The sequence below is a fragment of the Thermobia domestica genome, chromosome 16, assembly GCF_964235325.1.
Source record: "Thermobia domestica chromosome 16, izTheDome1.hap1.1, whole genome shotgun sequence".
Lineage (NCBI taxonomy): Eukaryota > Metazoa > Arthropoda > Insecta > Zygentoma > Lepismatidae > Thermobia > Thermobia domestica.
The window spans coordinates 1655870-1678596 of NC_137469.1; the positions used below are offsets into that span (position 1 = coordinate 1655870).

General features: G+C 36.4%; 2 protein-coding genes across 2 annotated transcripts in view; one reads left to right on the top strand and one right to left on the bottom strand.

Moving 5' to 3' along the window:
• The window catches only part of LOC145673328 (pickpocket protein 28-like), a 75054-nt gene that overhangs the window by 47352 nt on the left and 4975 nt on the right, over positions 1-22727 (bottom strand). The window contains exons 3-5 of the mRNA XM_081742927.1: positions 22147-22353; positions 7590-7695; positions 702-850 (exon numbers count right to left, since the gene is read on the bottom strand). Coding sequence (XP_081599053.1) covers positions 702-850; positions 7590-7695; positions 22147-22353 — 462 coding nt within the window. The remainder of the gene's footprint in view (positions 1-701; positions 851-7589; positions 7696-22146; positions 22354-22727) is intronic.
• Positions 14135-18110, top strand: LOC145672872 (uncharacterized). Its single transcript, XM_081742050.1, has 2 exons — positions 14135-14813; positions 17861-18110. Exon 1 carries the CDS (start codon positions 14225-14227, stop codon positions 14678-14680), a length of 456 nt encoding a protein of 151 aa, XP_081598176.1. The 5' UTR covers positions 14135-14224; the 3' UTR covers positions 14681-14813; positions 17861-18110.

The following is a 22727-nucleotide window of genomic DNA, read 5'->3' on the forward strand; positions in this document are numbered from 1 at the left end:
CTTTCGAGAGAGGTAGGGAATATCACCAAGGATTTTAGAAAATAGAGGATCTGCCCTTACAACAAAATCTTGAAGCCATACGTCACAGTTTCGCCACTCCTACTCTGCCCACTCTGCCCAATAAGATCGCAATGTTTTGTGCCAACAATCATGACGGAAACGAAAGTAACCAAAGAGAGTAGCTAATCAGACGTGCCGATGCTCGGTTATTTTTTGGCTTCATCGATTTAATAGGATGAAGATACATATGGGCAGATCCTCTATTTATAATATCCTTGACACCAGAGCTGTTTAAAATATTGAGTTTTTATGCAGAGATTTCTTATGGCTCCGCCAGAGTGTCATAAAGTAGGTCTAATATTGGATTTTCTGAAATAACGTTGAAGAAATGGAAATGAAGAAAGACATAATTACAAGTTGTGCAAAAATTACAATAAAACAGAAAATGTTTTTATCAGATGAGCAGCGATTCGGTTAGTGGCCATATTATTCCCACTGAGTGAAAAACTAATAGGGTTTCTTGAAGATGACTATAATATTCTTGATATATATTTTGTAATATTGAATTCATTTACATTACACGAATAGAAATAGTTAACAGACATACGACAAAGCATAATTGGTTGTAAAATGAAACGAGAACATCGTTTCAGGTATTATGTTCATCTTCATCTCCTCGTGCAATACAAATGTACATTTACCTGTTGGTGAAGAGTATTTCCTTAGGCATTAAGTTGAAGGAGCAGCAGAGTCCTTCGTCTGTCACGAGTTTCGTGAAAAGTTCGCCACAGTTGGTGTCTACGTTCATCCACTCGCAAGAAATCAACATACTACTGCATGGTTGAGCCGTCTGAAAAAAAAAAATGCACTGAATGATATACATTGTAAGTAATAGTCAAATTTGCATAAGTAAAAGCAAAGATCTAATTTGTATTACAACAATCTAACAGCTAAATTTGTCCGAAGGAACATCATGACATTAGAAGCAACCAACCTGTCATTAGATTATAGAAATCCCATCACGGTTGTCCACCTTTGTTCTCGTCGTCCCTTTCACCAAGGGCGCAGATTTCTCTGTGAATTTTGGAGCCCCATTCAGATGCAGAAGGTATATGTATATGAGGATTTTAAGACAAATTGCATTCAAATTATGCCAAATATTGTATATTCAGAAATACAATAGGGGGCCCACATGACCTTTGGGGGCCCCTGGACACCCAGGATTGGCGCCCCTTCACTACTTAACATGCTATTTTGTCCATAATTTAAAAAGTACTGAAAGTATACCTAGTGCGATTTAAGTTTCTGTGTTTTATGTCCCACAAAGGATCACAAGCACAGGATCCACTTCTTATGGCGTTTGCATCCGGTAATGACGGGTGCGCAGATCAACATAAATCAACTCTTATGATCCCCACCAAACAACTGACTCGCTTGTGAGTCAGTTGGATTACAAGGTCATGCTGCCACTTCCGGTCAAATGTAAATTTCTAATAGGATTAGTTTAGTGTGCCACGACATGATAAATTATGTTGTGAATAACAGCCCATCCAGGGGCGTAAATAAGGGCCCCGCAGACCCCGCATTGCTGGGGACCTCAAACCATAAGGGGGCCCCAAATTGTAAATTGGAACCTAGAGAAGGGGCCTCACTCCACGCTGTTTGCGGGCAGCCCCCAAGCCTTTAGTTACGCCACTGCACCCATCGCTATGAATACGAGAATTATATTTTGCAAGATTCTATCCACTTGTCCTTGGAAACTGTCCGAATTTCTTGGATAACGTTCGATTTCAATGCGATCCTGTATCGCTGCGAGAAACTACATTTTTTTAAAAAAAAAAATCCATAATGCTATCTGTACAGGATCTAACAAAGCTTGATCAAGACTATTCAAGACTATTTAATGAAATAACAGCAGCACTGACATCTTTTTGATCTTGAATGCAATAGTTTTCCCAAAGAGATTTTGTTTCGGTCCTCTTCTAAACAAACCCAGTTCTAGGGCTTTCAATAGCCAATTAGCGCCTGAGTTGATTTCAGGAAAATACAAAACAATTGTTTGCGTCGTGGAACAGAGCGGTAGTTGTTGAATTAGTATATTTTTTATGAATCTTTTCCATGTTTATATGATGTACAAAGTGTGATTTAACAATAAACAAATGCAAATATCCGTGTTGGAAGATATTGCATGTAATATTGCTGATAATATACACGATTTATGTAATTTAAGAGCTTACATGCCCATAATTACTGTTAAAATTAAGACAAGATAGGTTTAAATATTAACTTGAGAATTTAATATACAGAAATATTTACTGTAGACTAAGAATAGTACGTCAAATATACAACTATGGATATATATATATATATATATATATATATATATATATATATATATATATATATTACTAGCTTTAATTCTGGACTGTTATTACCATGGAACATGCCCGAAATAATTGCGTACAGATTTGTAATATGCGTGCAACCTGAAGTACCCTGGAAATAATTAGACCCCCTACATATTATCCTAATTATAATATATGCAATTATTTCACCACGGAATTCGTTTAGAAGTTGTTTCTCGGAGTAGTTCAGTTCATGGGTGGAGATTAACTTTACGAGGGCTTATAAATACGCACCCAGACGTATGCCATAGAAACGACTGACCAATGAAAGCGATAATACTATTTAACCGAGTCAGGGCAGGATAACAGCAATGGGACTCACGTGGAAGCACATCCGTAAGGATCAGGCGCATTATCGACGAAGCGTATACACATAAAGGAGATTGGTGCAACGAATACTTGATATCGCATTCTTTCATTTTAACTTTATCACAGCCCTTATTATGGTTTGATACTAGTTGTAATGGTTTCATACTAATAGCATTAAACTTAGTAAACATAAAATACTGGTTTCCTACATTGTGCAGAAGTGGTCCGACAATGAAAATTAATATCCCAGACAATCTTATTAATATCCCACTCATTTTAACCGTACTAATTACCAGTTTTATGATGGACTATTCTTAACCAGTACTCAATATCAGCTAGGTCTGTGAAGAATCTGATGCATATGTGAGTGGTAAGTCCAGAAGAAAAAAAATATTGCTTCGCTAGGTATTGGCTGTTTAGTTTCTTCTTTAATATAGTATTCGATGCCATAGCATAAATAGCATTAAAAGACCTCGTTGTCTCGTGGTATTGATCTCCAGAATCTTGAAAACGTTTCGAGATTTTTTCTTAGATGTGATTCTGTTACCCCTATGCCATATGATGAATAAAATTTTGAAAAAAAAATCTAAGTACATGGAACTATTTTGTACCTAAGCAGCACTCTACTTTTTAAACGTAAGCTAACTTGACCTACATTTAAGGTAAAAGGACCAAAATACTTACGGAAAATCTGATCGCGTAGCTGCAAAATCAACTGCGATATTTAAGCGGCCGCGGTGGCTCAGTGGTAGAGCGTTAGATATGGTGCTTGGCGTCCTGTTTCGATCCCATTCCCGCTAAGTGAACTTTGTGGTGGACAAACACCGTGTGCGTGGTTTTCTCGGGGTTCTCCCGTTTCCTCCCTCTTTCTTCACTCCACCATTTCATTCATTTCTCATCATCACCGTCTCCTTTAGCCTAGCCTGCATAATCGTGGGACGTAAACTCAAAGATTTCAACTGATATATTTTGTAACAAGTTTAATTTACCGTATCTATTAAATTTGAAATATCTGTACCAAGTTAGAAAAGAAACGCTTATATTGCAACTATTCATGTGCAAGTCTGAATTGAAACAATACGCAATTTCGCTTTCGACTTTTTCATATTTTCGATAACTTTTGATGCTATCACCTACCAACAAGTAGATAAAAACATGATTCAATATTCCTATGATCGTGTAAAAGTTGTTTTAATTTCATTCGAGACTTGTTCAAATGTCTTGAACAATATTTCTTTGAACGTGTAAATTTGAAGTATTAAATTGTCTTGTTCAAGCTTTTTTTTTTTTTTTTTTTTATTGTTTAGAATAGTATAAGAAATGTCAAGCTTGCAAGCACATTGTTACAGTTTGTGTCAACAGAATGCGAAATTTGCGATTTAGTTTGCGAATATCGACATAGCAGTTATAAGTTTTTGAGGTTTTCTTGCGTTCCTTTGCTATATGTAGAATTTTGCGAAGACTGACTCGTAGAAGCGTCCTTTATATATATATATATATATATATATATATATATATATATATATATATATATATATATATATATATATATATATATATATATAACAATAGCCATATGGATGGTATCTCATTAGCCAATTAATCAAAATCTGGAAAATAATTTTATGAAACACTAAATCCTGTCTCAAACGGGACTGAAGTAAGGCTGCGATTCACGATCTAAAATTCACGACCTTACTTAACGATCGTGTGAGAAGTAACTTGCCCTTAGTTCAGGTTGAAATTTTCTGCTGTCCTTATTTGGATCCTGACTTGGAAGAAATAGAAACAGTTTTCTTCTGGACTTACATACAACTACCAATCAGAAAAGAGTAGCGCCTGACGACATTCAACTTTATTTCCGGCTGTAATTTTAAATTCAAAACAATGTTGCCTGGACAAGTGATTTTTTGTATAACATGAAGCACAATTTATATTATTAAAAAAATGCAAGAATAAAGACCTTAGACAAAATATGCAGTGAAGGAATCCGCCCGAACACCACAGATGTGAACAAATGTAATTACATCTTTTAAAAGAATAAAAATAGGTGATTTAAGTAGCCTATATTGTGCAATTTGTATACCAAAAAATATAACATGTTAAAAAAAAAAAGCGTGCAGGTTTACTTTTGGCGCACAGTCGAAATAATTGTTCAAAAATTCAAATTCTTTCACTAATTACCTTCTTATTGTTTTCTAAATGATTTATGCTGGACGACATGAAAATATCTTCATGGCACAGTTAAAATTCAAGGGGATATCATAAGCAATTGTTGAAAAATGATAATTCTTTTACGATTTGCTTAAGTTTAGCTTCCGGATGCATGCATAAAAACTACAGCCCAAAAAGCACAAAACTACCTGCGCTAGGTCGCCACTAAAAAGCATGAATGCTATATAACCGAGTCATAGCAGAGTGAAGCTGTAGGGCCCGAGCGTTAGCGAGAGGGTGCGTCTGAAGGGAACAGGCGCGTCAGCGAAGATGAGTATGCGCATAAGCAATGGTAGTGAAAACGAGTAGATTTTGACAATGATACGAGTTTCAATAGCATTTGTCTTTATTTCGTATTAGTGCCCTTTCACTTGTAAATAAACTACAACTTCTGTAAACAGTGCAGAAATTCACCGCCGGTGGAAAAGAGTTTGTATACAAGCATCTTTCATATCAGCTCACCTATTTTATCCGTCGTAAAGCACTTATAACAACTCTAGACTAGTAATCCTACACTTGTAAACATAAAATTCAGATGTGATGGGCCAGAAGTAAACCAGCGCCAAAAACAGAAACAATGAGAGTTAATTGTCATCAGTGTTATGTGGCTTTCGTGAAATTTTAGGGAACAGTTCTACAATGCTGGCACAATACAAAAATTCCGGGTGTAGTGCATGAGATGGGTTCCCGGCGCGGTATAAATTTATTTTATGGCCCATGTGGGCATTTTTTGTGGGTACTGAGCTGAGCGGATGCACTGAGTACCTATACCAGAAAATTGCTCTTTCTTCTTTATTTTAACTTTCCGCGAATGATAACTGCCCTCATGTACATATTTGGACAAGTCATTTGATTTTCAATTCTGGTGGGTCCAAGGATCTTTAGACCATTTTTCAGCTTATACAGACTCCAGACTCGTATCTCACTGCTGAATTTTCGGAGTTACTAATTTCAATAGCATATGGAATTCTGAATAATCCATTCTGTAGATTTTTTTTTTTTTTTTTTTTTTGTAGGAACGAGTATCTTCTGTAAGTAGTTCATTATTCACCATTGAAAATACGGTGCTTTCTTGTGCATTATTGCGGCGAAGAATTCACTCTCTGCCCACCAGCTCCTCTTTACTCTTTCATTCTCTCTCTCTCTCTCTCTCTTTCTCGTTTTTTTGGGGGGAGGGGAGGGCGGATTTTGTGTCAGCAACAGAGCAGATATCGCTGCTATGGCTATTTCATCCTCTTCGGATGAACTCATATTGTGAAATAGAAAAACAATAATATTTACGATTACGACAGTTGATTGCCCTGTGCGTAACACGTTTTTCGTCTGTTTAATACAGCGACCACGAGAGGCTCTGCTGAGGACTAGCTCGGGAGAGTAATGCTCCCGGAAGTAGAAATGAGAAACATAGTTCTGATTGGTTGGCGTTATCCACTTCTTGCCACCTTGCATTAAAATAGCAGAAATCAAACGCCGTGTGGGCTAGCGCTGTATGTTAGTAATAAAAGTCTCTTTTGGCGCGAGTTCAAACTCGGCCCGAGGAAAGTTTTTTTTTTTACATTTTATAACACTTATTAAATTACAATAATATGAAAATAATACTTAAAAAAGTTATTTATTTATTTTTGTGCAGATAAATAGTAGTAGTACTTATGCCCTTGTACTCCATGATATAGGGCTCGTTTTGTTCCCCTTGTACTTCATGATATAAATTTTGTGACCAACTTAAAACAACTGGCTAGCTAGGATAGCGCGTAAAACAGCTGGCTAGAGTAGCGCGCGGACAAACGTACTTCCGGGAGTATTACTCTCCCGAGCGGGTCGTCTCTGCTGGTGAAACCTACCTGGTTTTAAGGATTGTCTGATACCCCTACATCACGTAAGGATAAAAGAAATTGTATGGAAGTTTGAGTTAAGCAACACTGTTAAGTTGTAGCCTGGGTTGAGGCCTTAGTTCAGATCCGTGTGAGACGGGCTTAAGCCTGATTTCAAATCAATATTCGGAAAATTTGCGTACTGCAACGCAATGATTTTTTTAAAAAAGAATTATGGAAGTGAATCTGTGAAAAAAAAAAAGTTGCAGAGGATGCATTATAACAAAACGGAGCAGTAGCGTCATTTCAGATTTTGCTTGGGGGCAAGCAAAACTCCTTAATATAAGTCAAATTTTGCGTTTTTCACTTATTTACTACTATTCTATTGATAAAATGGATACAAATCTCAACCTCTGGAGGAGGCAATCGCCCCTCCCTGCCCCCCTAAATGACGCCCTTGAAACGGAGTTACCATAACAACACGTGATCTTAGCAGTAGTTTTGAGCCCACGTTGGCCATAGACCTCTTCCATCATAACCTTGGTGTTTGATGAAGAGACAAACCTCAAAAGATGATTGAGTGATATATTTCCAATGCTTCTGAAGCAGAGCAGAAAGCCCCAAAGAAAGGGATCTCCCGACACTGGTGGCAATCTGTATCTTTCTTACTGCTCGAGCCAAAAACTATAAGTAGCATTTTATATTCATAAGAGTTTGTTGATTAAAATTAAAACAAATGAAATAAAAAAAATATATGTATATATATTTGGTAGCTTCTAAGTCTTCTATGGCACTTGCATACAAAGAAAAGAATTCCCAATTTTCAATCTTAAATTTTTCAAATCCTTACCTTTTCCATGAACTGTAAATAATCCTTTTCAAAGACATCGGACACATTCCTTGAATTATTACTTTCTTTTACTTGACATATGGTGTTGAAAATTTCTAGGTTTTTCCTGGATAATAATAATAATAATAATAATAATAATAATAATAATAATAATAATAATAATAATAATAATAATAATAATAATAATAATAATAATAATAATAATAATAGCATGTTATGAAATTAGCATTATTGCATTATTGACTTTACATGATAGATCAAAAAGCAATTTGCCTTACTCAGGTATCAGAAGTGTAGTTTTGTTGTTGTGTTATATCTGCATAATATAAAGGCTCGTAGCAGAAGGTATTAATAAACCATCCGTGCTTGTCTAGTTTCTAGCGTCCGCGTCTTACGTATGACCACTGTATGACGTACCTCATAGTAGCACTTGAACCATATGTAAGTTAAGAGGAAAACCTTGGTGCTTTCATTGTCATTAAATATTTCTAAAATTAATTTGAGTGTGTGTCAAATTAATTTTTGAAATAATATCTGACGTTTAAATTTGTTACTTTTTCGACAGTCTGTTTTTTTGAGGAAAGACAGAACGTTTCTAGGAAGTCCCCTCTTCCCAGTGACGTAACTAGGAGGGGCGCAAACGGGACTTGTGTCCCGGGTGCCGTATTGGGAGGGCGCAAAATTGGGCAAATATTTGAGGGAATGTTTTGGTTTGGTTTTTCAGGGGGTCGCCAAAGTGAGTTCTTGCTCCGGGCGACAACTAGCTTAGTTACTTCGTTGCCTCTTCCTCAAAGGTGCTCCTGATTTTCACTTTACAATTTTTCATATACAATTTGTTAATTCTAAACAATAAATACACAATTTACATGGAAGTATTGTTTCTTTATATTTGTAGTAGCGTGCAGGATATGGAAACACACAATGGTACATAGTAAGCCCAGATGCGGGAAATAAGTGCATTTGTCGCTGAATAAATTGCTGTTTGTTGTTAGTCATTAAATTGTTTAAATTTATATTTTATTTGGTTATTTTCATTTAAAATCAAACATATATTTCAACTGAAGAAAATCTCTTATATTATTAATTATTTATTTATTAGTATCACGGACATGATGTCCATCATTTGGCATGTTTACTATACTCTTTTAAAGTTATGGTTACAAATTTAATCGTCATTTTCTCGTTTTTTTTTTTTTTTTTTTTTTTTTACAAATTTAGGTCTTTTCCCGTGTTTTAGGGCATTTTATGCGTCATATATCTATATTTTTAGGTCATGAACTTCCGTCCCCTACGTAACGGGTTACAACTAAAAATCTGCACAAAATGTGAGGTAAGATAAAAGCAACCAGACGACAAATGGAAACTATGTTTTAACGTTTATTTACAGTATATACATAGGCAGAAAAGAAAATGCTAATGACACATTGCAAATAGTGCGTGATCAGCTACAGTCCGCAAACGTGTTGGAATAGACGCACAGGCTGTTTGGACGCCAGTTGGGTCAATTTCTTTTAAAGATTTGCGTATTCTTCTTTGAAGTTGCTGAACAGTTTTTGCCTTCCAATTGTGTTTGTACACCTTGTCACTCAATTGTCCAAAAAAAATCTTCGATTGGGCGGCACTGGGGCAAGTTAGTTGGATTTTTGGTTTTGGGCACAAAAGGGATGTTTTGTGACATGAGGTACTCCTGAGCCTTTCTCGCATAATGAGAGCTGGCTTTGTCAGACCAGAAAATAAAATTATTCTCAGAATGATTTTTTCGTATAAAGGGAACTAAGATCTTTTGAAGACATTGCTTCACGTACACATCTTGATTAATTGCTAACTCACTAGGCTTGAAATAAGGATGCGACACACCTTTGTCCGATACAACTAAATAAAGCATCACTTTGCTTTCAAATAACTGCTTGCCTTTATATTTTATATTAGAAGGAGTGTGTTGTTTGTCTGAGGAATAATAAATGTCATTTCCGGGCATTTGGGATTCAGAAAGGCTAAAGTAACTTTCATCATCCAAAACAAACGATTTTCCTTTGTAATTTCTGACCATCCAACGACAATTTGATTTCACAGTTTTTGTTTGCGTGGCTGTGTAAGATGGGGCTTTTTTCCTTTTTGCATGCTTTGATTCGCATTGATTTTAATGTTTTAGATATATATTGTTGTGAACACTTAAATGTTTTTGCTGCGTCCTTCTGACTAATGTTGTCTTTCTTGTCAAACATCTTTTTCAGTCTTTGTTTATTTTTATTCGTCATAATTGCTGCCTATCGACCACTTCCTGCTTTTCTTTCTATAGTTCCGGATTTAAGTATCGCATAAATTGTTCTTTTTGGCACACCTTGAGCAGCAAAGTGTTTCACACAATATGATTTCCCCGATTCGTGATGTTTTTCGTGAAAATTTACAATGCGTGCACGGAGGACTTCTTCTTTTGACGCCATTTTCTACCAGTTACTTTGCATCTGAAAGAAAGCAAACATATTGTGAATTACACAAAGGGTGTACTATCAACATACCAAAGAATAGCGATGACTGTGTCAATAGGTTTTATTTTATGACTCCGCACATTTTGTGCAGATTTTTAGTTGTAACCCGTTAATATGCCTTTGTTGAAATCAGTGATGTGCCGTAAACTATAATTTTACGTCTACGCGATTGTCTACTGTAATCTATACGTAATCTACATTACACCTTTTCCCGTGTAGACTATGTAGACAACCACTATCAAATGTAAGGAAGAATTTCGTTGCTCGTTTGTTCATATTTCCTCATTCAGTTGTTTTGCTTCGGTGCAGCGAAAGATTAGGGAAACGACTAACATATAAAAAGTAGAGGGAATTATCTAATCTGTATGTTTACTCTGCTCTGCACATACCACTTCCTTAGATTTTCCACTTCGAGCACTGCTTTTATAATGAAATTTACAAAACTAATTCTCACCTGTGGGCTTTCAGTCTTGAATCTGCTGTATTTGGCAATTTTTTCTTGCATATTTTACAAAATGCATAATATTAGCCAATTTGTTCTTGCATATTTTACAAAATGCATAATATTTTTCATTTTCCTTCATCAAGACGAAACTAAGTATTCGAAAGTTACTATTTGCTGGTCTAGGCATTTTATTTTGTACGCAATTTCGCAAGGTAACGACAAAATAAAGCTCCTTTATTGTCCACGACGCCATATTAAATTACGTGTTGTTGACATATTCTACATAGTCTACGTTGTTTACATTGTCTACGCATAGTTGACACGTAAACGTAAACTATCGTTTTTTACGCGTAGACGCACATCTCTGGTTGAAATCAAGACATTTAATGAACTAGCTTTTTTTGTTTTATTGTTTTACTTGTTCATAGTGCCCAGGACGGGACCAACCATTGCTGCAGGAAGGAACCCAAACAAAGGAAGGTCCCAGAGAATCGGGGTACCATATATATATATATATATATATATATATATATATATATATATATATATATATACAGATAGATAGATAGATAGATACATACATACATACACACACAAACACATACCTACATATATACATAAATTAAATGAAGAGGACCGTAATATCAGCTTTAGGTGAATCAGGTGTAGGACTAAGACTGCAGTGATAGATTTCACTCTTTCAGAAATCGGGGATTTTGTCACTATCACTTTTATGACTTATTGTATGATAATCCTTGGAAGGAAGCAGGTTCATTATTATATCAATTTGGTGAAACAGTTACAGGTTCGTACCCAGAAACTTTTATAGGGCGGGCAAGCTTTGGCCTCGTCCAATACTACAACCACTATCAGAGATAGAGTGGATCAGTGAGTCAATATTTTTGAGTGGGTCAACAGGACTTAACACACTGCGACCCACCACCCACCGTGACCCACTCTGACTAGTAGTCCCCCTTGACCCGCCGACCCACTCTGCTTAGTGCATTGTAGATAGTATCTTCTGAACACTGATAAATTTGTCTACGTTTTACTTTCAAGGCCTCCATTTTTCTTCTTTTTAAATTTGTTTCTATTTACTTACCTGAGATGAGTAGGCCCTATATCTAAATGAAAAAAGAACTTCAGGCACTTTTAGATATTGATATATCCAATTTTAATAATAGCAATAGAACTTTCTACTTGTCTTTCGAGACACAGACCAATTTTACTTTTTTTTTTTTTTACTTTTGCCTACTTTACCTTGATTTGAGACTCAAATTTCACCCTATTTTTCACTGAAAAGTATCTGTAATTCAAGAAGGAAACAATTATATATGATAATTAAATTGAAATTTGTCGTAATATAGCCCATGACAAACACGTTACCATTTTAAATTATAAGTCAGATCCACCAGTATTGTAATACAGTGGTGCTTGAGCGAATTAGTGTAGAAATTTGAACTCCAATTAGTGATAATTCACAACATTGTTTTATTACCTTTTAGTCAGTGCAGAGGAGGGCGTGGATCATGGGTCAGAGTTGATGACTATGGATATTGGTGGGTGGTGATTATCGGTCAATTTTTCGTTAATCCACGCCATCTCTGGCTAGGTTTTGTAAAATACTTCCACCTATATTTTCAGAAATATATATGATAGAACTAGATATTTTTAAAGAGAAAGAATACAGATGAGGTATTAAATTAAATTTTCATGCTACGTCAAGCATTTTCCTGTTAAACAAGTATAGTTTTATGGAAAAAATGTATAAATGTAGGTTGAGTTAGTAAGTTCAGGGGGCGGGGCAAACCCGGTGGACTCACGTGGATGCGCCCCTGGTCGTTTAATACAGGTTGTTTAAGTTCTGGAAATGTATCTGCAAACAGGGACACAAATTGTTTGGTATGTGTCATTGAATTGCAGTGCATGAGAATGTTGAATTTCGTTTACCAGTTTATTCGAAATTTAGAAAATGTCATTTACCATTCACCTTCCCCGGGCCTCTCAATGTATTAAAAAATGTGTGTTTCTGAAACTGAAGGACGGCAATTGCTCCTCAAGCCCTCCCGCAATGACGCCCTTGATTGTAGAGTTAGGTCTACGTTACTTCACGGTGTTAAGTACCTGCTACTACAACTTTCTTTTTAGTTTACTGATTTATATGGGATTTTTTTTAATGAACTGGCATTTTAAGTCCATTTTACACTAGTATCTCAGCCCGAGCTAGGATACTTTCGTCAGTACAAAACAGGGGCGCACCTAAGGGAAGGGCCCACCAGGTCTGTACCCCTCAAAAAAAAAAAAACTTCGTAACTCAACATACAAAGTCCTTAATAAAACTATACTTGTTTCACAGGGAAATGATTGATGTAGCTTGAATATTTGATCTTACACTTCATCCGTACTCTTTCTTTTATAAAAACTATCTAGTTCTAGCATTTTTTAAGAAAAAGAATATAGGCCTAAGTGAAAGTATTTTACAATTACTTATAGTCTTTTGGAGTCCAGAATACAAACTAATGCCGTTTAATACTACACAGACGCAGTAGCTTCTAGTATTAAACTCTCCCAACAAAAGATTCTGGGTACGAAATCGCTAGGGGTGAGTTGTGTAAAATCAGTCCAATTCCAACAGCGTTTGGTCCAGATATGTATGCTAATCCACATCGGAAATATTGAACAACGTCATGTTGAATTTTCCTTGTATTCAATAATCGAGAATTGATTTATTGCTATTGTAGAAATTTACTTTGGAAGGTCCACTTCATTCATTAACTAACAACAGTCTCAAAATAATACGTCGTTAAAATATTTTTTGTTGATTTCCAAGGAGTTTTCTTCGGTTATTGATCGAGCTAATTCCGCAGATAACCAGGAGTTTTACTGTATTCAAATTTAATATAACTGATATTGAATGTATATACCATGCAAATTATTTTTTTAAAAAAACTAGCACACATTCAAATAGACTTGAAGAAAATAGTGAAGGCAAAACTTTACAATTCTAGTTTATTTGAAAGGAAACACAAAACTAGTTCCCCGCGCTATAATTACAGACCCCGTATGTTATCAACATTAAAAAAAAAAAAAAAAAAAACCTTTGCAACTAGCTTATCAGATTACTTCTTAGGAAACTAAAATCATTTCTGTAAATTAGTTTCAAAAAGAATGTTATAAGGACATTATACATCTTTATATAATCGGCCTACTGTATTTAAAAGGTTGCAACGAAAGTCCCATCCATGTCCTTCATGAGCAATAGGAAATCCTAAATTATATTCATAAAGTTTATAGTATTTTTATTTTCCATTTCGGATTACTAAATAACCTCCGGGAATTTTTATCTCATGGCTTCAGCATCTCCTTACTTAAACAGAAACTATTATCGTTTCTCACGTTAAATTATATTTATTTCACACAAGAGTATTTAATGTTATAGGTTACCTGAAAAATTACTGCATTAATATTGTTCATTTACATGGATAAAAACTAAGCAGCCAATCATATTGTGAATATGCAAAATGGAAACAAATGAGAGCTTCTGATTGGTTAGTTTCCGCTATAGCGAAACTTTGCAATAATTCCACTTCACCCCCCTGGTGAAAGTGAAAGCTCTCCAAGATATAAGGGAATGTAACTCTTGCAATTGACTTAATTGTCGTGGTAGAGTGTTCATTGATTGTTGTGAAGTGCTATATCTCATGGAGCCAATTGAATTGTTTGACTATGTAATAGTGAGAAGGTTTGAAGCCACTCTTCAATTGCTGCATCCTAGCTGGCGTCTTGTCCCGCACGACGCTGCTTATGGTTGGACTGAAAACCACGAGATCATATACCATTCGTTACTGTTGAAAGTGGAACGCGGTGTTATCTCGTCTCCTTACTATCAGACAGAAGTGCAATATGATATAGCAAGTGAAGTGGCTCGAATGAACGGCGTGAAGTTTCTGAACGCTCCAAGAAGTGCTCCTGTACAGAGCTTGATGACTCTGTGGTTGCAGAAGTTGAAGTTGCAGTGTTTTCCCTTTGACCAACCGCCTGATTATGATGGTGATGATGAATGGGAAGAAGGAGATGAAGAGACCTACAGCTGTTGGTCTGACGACTCTACCCTTGATGAGACGGCACTCGTCTGGGACAATGTCCTTAATTTTTGATATCAGGGAAACGCAGTCTTCATTTCATTGTTTTGACAAGTCCTGTGATGGCGGCCAGTATTTGAGTGTTGCTGTCTGTATGGAGCGACCAAAGCGAGTAATTGTTTACGTGTGAGGGAAGAGGAATGTAGTGGTGAGTAGTTTTCTTTTTTTTCTACGTTAATTGTTTTTATTTGGATGTAATGTTGGTGGCATTCTTTGATGAGGACCTACTGCTTATTACTGCATGCTGTGATGCTAAGGTATTTTTCATGTAGACCTACTGAGATTACTGTTCTTTTTAGTATGGTTTGTGACCAGTCAATTTTGAGGATGGACTTGGCTAAATTAAGGACTTCACGGTTTCTAGGTAGTTACATATGGATGTGTCCCTTTCAACCATATAGAAAACTTCAGTGAATTCTTTCATATTGCAGTTTCTTACTGTTAACTGCAAATAAGTTCAGTGGCGAAGTGAGAAAGTAAATGAAGCGTTTTCTGTATATAAAGATGACGTGTTTAATAACACCTGTTTTTTTAAGTTTAAAATGCATTAAAAGGTCATTTTTAATTTTCTATCATTACTTATATTTTAGATACGCCCCTAAGCAGGATTACTTTATTGTTGTATTACATTAAATGTATTAGAAGTCTCAAGTACCATGTCGATTTACATTAAATCATGCGCAGCTTTAGAATATCTACGCCACCGTATTATGGCCTCTTTTTATTTTCAAAGGTTACTCTCAATCCTATTATACTACGACTAGAAATAGGCGCTTTCTGCACCAGAAAGCTCTTTAAAAAATCCGTATCCTGCTGCATACTTACATTCTTGTTTTAGCACTTGCTCATCGTAAAGGAGATTTAAGTGCTCTAAAATTTTCCTTCTGACCTAGGCGCCGATTCTTAAAACTAGGCACCGTAGTATAATATAATTCCACACGTAGGCCTACGGAATTTTATTTTGAATTTGAATTATTTAGGAGTGAAACTCGTATTTCTAATCATCTTGCTACCTGCAGTCCGGAATTTTTTAAGCCTGAACAACAGTGGCGGTTATAGCCTGGGGCCGAGCGGGTCTAGGACCCCAGTTTTTTGAGTGTTAAACGTACTTTAAACGATTATTTACATAATTTTGCAAGTTTATGTTACGTCTAGGTTCTGACTGCCCCCTCCAAGTTTTTAGCTTCTAGATCCGCCTCTGCTGAACAAACGGAATATCGGCAGAAATTCGTTGTGTATTACATGCGTTCTTCCTTTTAAACTTCATCTTTTTCTTTTCAACAACCTCACACGAAATAGTGTTCTAAGCATACGGACATAAGTGATTAGTGTTTGGTATATGATGGTACATTTGCAAGAGATTATGTCGTGAAAGTGTTGCGTTTTGTATGTTTTCGAAGCTGCAAAAGGAAAACAATAAAATTATGGAAACAAACATTTGAAGAGCTCAGCTATTTGTTAGGTTTCGTTCGTGTAGACTGTTTTCCCTTACATTGCTTCACTCATTGGAACAGAATATTGTGTTTCTTACTCTTCATCACGCGGATCAATAGTGCGAGGGGTGTTCGGTCCGATCCCAGGCTATGAGTTTGTGGTGGACAACATGGTGTCCGTGGGTTTTCTCGCGATTTTGACGTTGCCTCCAACATGACCATTCCACCGATTCTTTTATCACCATTCACTCTCATTATTCGCTTTTCGCTAAGCCATTTTTAAGCTGAGCGACGTCGACACCGTCTCCTGGACCGACATATGATGCACAAAGTGGCGTTCCGGAATTCAATCCCAAATTTCGACTAGTTAGAATAATCACGAGAGAGGGCAAGAAAGTGTTCTCAATGGTCGGTTAACCCTGAAGTATTTTGTAGCGCAATGAAACAAATCAGTGGAAAGATGTATTGAAGTATGTTGAAGATAGTTAAATAAGACGATTTCCATAGCATCATAACGACTCTGCCTATTAATATTTTTCAGAGTGCTGGTCTTTCTTAGCATTTTTTTTTTTTTCGGGACGAATTCATCCATACGTCTTTGCTTATGAAATGTCTGAAACTAAGTTGTCAGGTACACTTAAAGTTAAAACGTAAAGCCAATGCAGGGAATTTGGAAAATGATTTTTTGATTTGGGATTTGGTAACACTTTCAGCACCAACGCTATATAAGACGTGGACTTGGAGCTTAATTTTGGATTGAATGTCGTGGGTTTTCATCGGGAATCCTAGTCTACCGTATACCGAAGACCCATAGCTTCGAAGAGGTCAGATGCGGAAAATGTGCGGGAACGGTCTTGATTATATTAAGGGCATGGCTTCGTATATGCTGATATAGGTATGGTTTGCCTGGGAAGTTTTTCTTGGAGGGCCGTTTTTTTTCTTCTTCTTCAGGGATCCAGACCTTTACATGCAGTGAACCGCAAAGTCACTTTTAGAATATAGAGGCATTAGTAACTTCCATGCATAGACTCCATATACTGGTATATTACACATATGTGCGGTTGATACGTGGGTTTTGTCCCTGCGTGAAAATAAGTGCTACAGGTTGTGCCAATGGACTATTCAAAAATGAATTTAAAAAAAGTTTGTGAAGAGAGATTCCCCATATCCCCCAATGTGTTGAAGCTGTTTAATTGTTTTTTTTTTCTGTCATATCTATTTTATTATATGAAACAGTAAAAGAACAGTAACCATTCATTAGAGGCCTCTACGGGCCGAATTTTTCTGAGATTTTCTTTTTTGAATTTGATTTGAAGTTTTTTTGAGATTTTCGGCCCAGGCTCGGCCAGATAAGTTTTTAAGGTTTCATTTTGTAACATTTTTCACGGGCACACTTCTCCCACGTTTGCCTTTATTCTAATTATCGTTTAACGAAAATCAATAATTATTAAAGAATTGCAATTAATCGGTCCCAGCCCTGAAGAGAATTCAGTGTCGGCCCGCGGGCCGGGCTGGGCTTAGGGCCTCGGGCTGAGCCCGGCCCGTGCAGGTCTCTACCATTCATGTATGAAGTTTGTAACTTATTTGCTAGGTTTTCACTTGCTTTTATGATTTTTAACATTTCTTTCTTTCCTTAAGTGATTACTAAGTAGCTGATACAGAAAAAAATGCTGTGGGGCGTTGTCTGTTGAGCTGTAGTCTAATTGTGATATATTTCTGTCCATTATATTAATTCTCTGATGACTTTTTTTCTTTCTTTCAGATGTGTTTGCTCTTGGGGATCCTACGTAGTTTAGAATCTGTTCGAGATGCAGCGCCTGTTTCCTTTACTCGACGATTCGTGATTTGGACGCCCTACCATCATTGGTGCTATGATTTATATACACACATTGACGCTGGAGCTCTGATATCTGTCTTTGTATATGTAATGGATTGTGTATATTTCAGTAGCTTGTGTTATGTGTGAAGTGTGATTAAATGTTATTTTTATGGGAATATCTTAGAGTCTTTTTTTCTCTACTCTAGGGGCCTTGTTCCTTACAAGTCTCCGTAAGATTTGCGAAGGGTAGCGAAACGCAAGCCGTATGATTTGTTTAAAGAAACCAAATTCAAAATCAGTGGCGGATCTAGCTCGGGACCGGGTAGCCTGGGCCCCCAGTTTTTCAGTCGCAAAAATAATTGAAGTTATTATTTTCATATTTTTGAAAGTTTATAGTAAACTCATGATATACCTATTATAGTCTGAATTCGGCTGCCCCTCCCTAAGTTATTACTTTCTAGATCCGCCACTGCTCAAATACCATTCTACAATTTCCGGCTTGTAGTTTGGTGTTCAACTTTTAGACTCTTTGCTTGCTTGGTTCACCTTAAATAGATGCTCCTGAAAAGTATAAAATACATAAGATTACGTACTGTATAAGATTTTATTTTTATTGTGATTGTAATTTTTTAATCAACCTCTAAGAAGCTGATAATATCCATCGTTGTAATGTTCTTGTGTGCGCTCAAATTCCACTTTGATCTTGTACTCAGCACAACATTTTGCTTTAATATAACAACTTTTCCCGAACGCCAGGTGTCAAGATCAATATCAATGCTGTAAGCGTTCTGGATTACTTTTGGCACATCACTAGAAATGATTGTTTAAAAATTATAATATGTTCACTAATTTCCTTCCTTATTGACCTCTAAAGGGTTTGTGGGGCCGACATTAAAATATTTAGCTTGGGATAGGCAATATTCACGGGAGCCAGAAGTAATTGTAGAATAATTGGAATTTTACGATTTGCGTATAAGTACGGCTTTTGGATGTATGGCATAATGACTGCAATGCAAAAAGAAACCAACTTGTGCTAGGGGGCATTGAAGTGACGAATGCCATCTGGCAGAATCCTGGCAGGCGAAGCTGGTGGCGCGTCCGGACGGAGCAAGCGCGTCAGTGATGATGGGTGTATGCGTATGCGAAGGTAGCGAGAACAAGTTAGTTTTGGCAATGGTACGAATTTCGATAATACTTATCATGGTTTCATACTAGTAACGCTTCGCTTGTAAATATAAAATACAGGTTCTGTACACTGTGCAGAAATACACCGCGGGTAGAAGATAGCATGTAATACAATCAGCTTTTATATGTGCTCATTTATTATATCATCGTAAAGCACTTGTAACGATTTTACACTAGTAACCCTAGATTTGTAAATCTAAAGTATAGCTGTGTTATTTTGTGTTTAATTCTGTCGTCTCTTAAAATTATTTTCTTATAAATAAGTGTGTCTTTTCTCGCAAAGTATTGAATTTTACCTGTAGCTCTTCCAAAATGTACTGCACCAAAACTAAATCAGTACCGAAGTAAGTTCATTTTTTTGAGGTACTCTGTAGATTTAAAAAAGAAAATGTGACCTCGTGAGAAGAATAATCGGACTTGTTTGTTAGACTTAGGCTGTCGAAATTATCGCAACTTATACAGAAAAAAGTTTAAAATATGTTGGGTTGTGTTCTCGCAAACTAAAACGTGAATTTTTGTTGAGTTGACGTCAACCGTTACGAAACGTGACCCTAGATAATTTGATGAATTCTCTCTAAGCATGGACATTTAATATTGTGACTGTTCCAGCTGCTAGAATACTTTGTACCAGGAGTGGCATCCGTATTGACCACATTGTAAGAGGGAAGCCTTTCTATTATAATCTCGCTCTATCCTCACTTCAGTAGGGTTAGTAAAGGGGTAACTAAGTAGCCAGGGGTTTCTGAAGTGGAAAGTAGCTATATATAAAGAAAAAATGAACCACTCCTATTATACAAGTTGAGTTACGGCTTTTTTTGTGTGCTTTTGGAGTATCGAGGGATTTATTGTGGCAATCAATATTTGGGGATCGGTTTGGTTGATTTCTTTGGTTAGTTGCGGGTACCATGTGACACGGTTGGATTCCTTTACGTCTAGGGTTGCTATATTTGTACACTGGAAATACATAATGCACGTAGCCAAGATAAAGCTTTTTTACATCCATGCGATACGTAAGTTGTTTTAGTGTAACTTCTTTACTAGCACATTTTATGCTATAATAATTTAAATTATGTACTTTTGCTTACCTTGTTCAGTGAGAATTGAAAGTTAAGGAAGGTAGAAGAGAGACTGCTTTGAGGCGGTTCCTGAGGCAGTGAGATAGATCGCCAGCCCTGAACTGTTATTAAGTGGTGTTTCCATTTAACTTTTAGGCCCTCAATGCCACGCGATTGCACAAAAATGAAGGTTTAATTTACTCTTAACCTCACCTTTGACATGACAAAATATACTTGCGTACGTCACGTGCGACAAATGATTTGTTTTAGGTTCACTCTTTTTGTCATAAAATTATTACTGAATTGAGTGTTTTGTTTTTCCTTTTTTCATTATGCTATAAAACAAATTTATTTATTTATTTATCTAATTAATGATATTTATCAAAACCAATCTGGGCTAAACGGTGTTACTCATGTTTTACACGACAAGTCTTGGGAAAGGCGTGTAACTTTTTTCCTGTGATTATCATGCGTTTGATATCTGATAGCTCTTGCAATTATCTTTCATTGTAGTGTTTTGTGAAAAAATATGCACAAGGAAGAGAAGTAGAATTAGTTAGAAAGGACAGACTTATCCCGTTGAGGATTGAATTAGGTGTCTGAAGCTACGTGTGTATATAAACTAGTGGTCCCCAGATCACGAAGTTAACTGTCCCATTACGTTTCTCAAAAATACAAAAAAATATATATGTTGCTGCTCAACTATGGACAAATCAGATTTTGCCAGTAGTTGCAGGTAAAATTCAACACTTTCTACCGAGAGACATAGTTATTAGGAGCAAGTTGAATATATTAGATCCAGGGGCGTCATTTGCGGGGGGCAGGGAGGGGCATTTGCCCCCCTGAGTTTGAGATGTATATAGATTTTATCAATAGAATAGTAGTAAATCAGTGAAAAACGCGAAATTTTACTTACATCAAGGGGTCTTGCCCTCCCCAAGCAAAATCTGAAATGACGCTCCTGATTAGATCACTGATCAATTCAATTCACAATTCTATCTACGCTACAAAAACGTATACGTAAAATTAATTGAAAAAAAAAAAAAGAGTTGTAGTGTGTGGTCTGGAGAGTGTAGTCTGAGGAAGGAAGTGCTATACTTCCGAAACCGTTACTTTTCTAGTTTAATTTTTCATAAGAAGTATTAGCTGGTTTTTGTTTATTAAAAATCATATGTGTAATATTAATTTCGCTTTTATCAATGGTAGACTATATATTTTTTAAAGTTTATGATCAATTTCACTTCACCGATATTTAAAAAATATATAAAAACAAAAGTGGAAGTCTACAAAAAAATCTTACCCTCACTTAATTTTACTCGCGCTTCTAGAAATAATCAGCTTGTTATCGATATCTCTAACCGGAGACTGCAAACTAAAGAACATTATTGGTTGGAGTTGGTCTGTGTTAGAGGGCTACAGGTAGCAGCATTAAAAGCGAAAATTTGGATATACGCTGTGTACATTCCCAGCTCGTCAACCCTTGCGCGGCTTCAAATAAAACGAAAACGAACATATCTAAATTGATTCGAGGTAATAATGTTTCATTGCGAAATTATAAATTACTCGCAGCACAAAGATCACTAACTTCTTTAAGTCGTCAAATTATCGTTCAAAAATCACCCCAAAAGTCGCTAATCGGGAAAGTTATATTTTGTCGCTATCCTCTAAGCCGAATCCCCTAGATTTAGCACAATCCCCTGGGGAAACTGTGACTTCTCCAAAATCGGCAACACTGTATTTACCTATTTCCTTTATTCTGCTGAATACATATGTTTCGAAAACCTCTAATATTGCTTTTGCGTGCCTGCTTGGAGAACAGTCCTTCGACAACTGCTTTTTTCCTCCTTTAGCGTAAAGGGCATAATCGTGGAATTTTAAACTAGTACTTCTTTGTGAAACGGGCGAAGAGCTTGAACGCCATATTTTAAATATTTTTTTTGATATTATGTGCAGTATTTTGTGAGAAAAGTGGTAAGTTGCTCTGGTTACCTGTTTCCGTCGATGAGGTTAAGAGCTGATTTGAGGACCCTGTTGGTGTTGCAGATAGTGACACTTGGAAAAGGTATGTCCCACACTGGAGTCGAGTCTGAATCCAATGACACAATCACTGGGCACTGCTCCCATTTGTCCCACACTCGCTTGATCATAATAGCTGCTAGATATACTGCGACGCTGAATGCCATGAGCCACATTAATCTACAATTAGAACACAAAACAGCAAAGGATTTAAGATCATTCTACAGTTAAGGCAAATATTTTAAATCGTTCAATGTTCTTATTGGAAGTATACTGCAAGGATTTGTATAAGAATGTGTTGAATTCACCACAGGGCTTAGTGTGCATGAAGAGTGGTCCCAGAATAGGATTTTTTTTAAAAAATAAATCTTATCCCAAGAATTTTCACCTTTGTATTATAAATGTTAAATAAAATCTATTGACTTCGAACGACCGCCCCCCAAACTTTCAGCCTGGATCCGTCCCTGCTACCACCAGACTTATATTTGTTCTTTGCGAGTTTATGTTTTGTGAATAACTTCTTTCTTCCAGGCGTCTGTATCTCGCTCACCCTA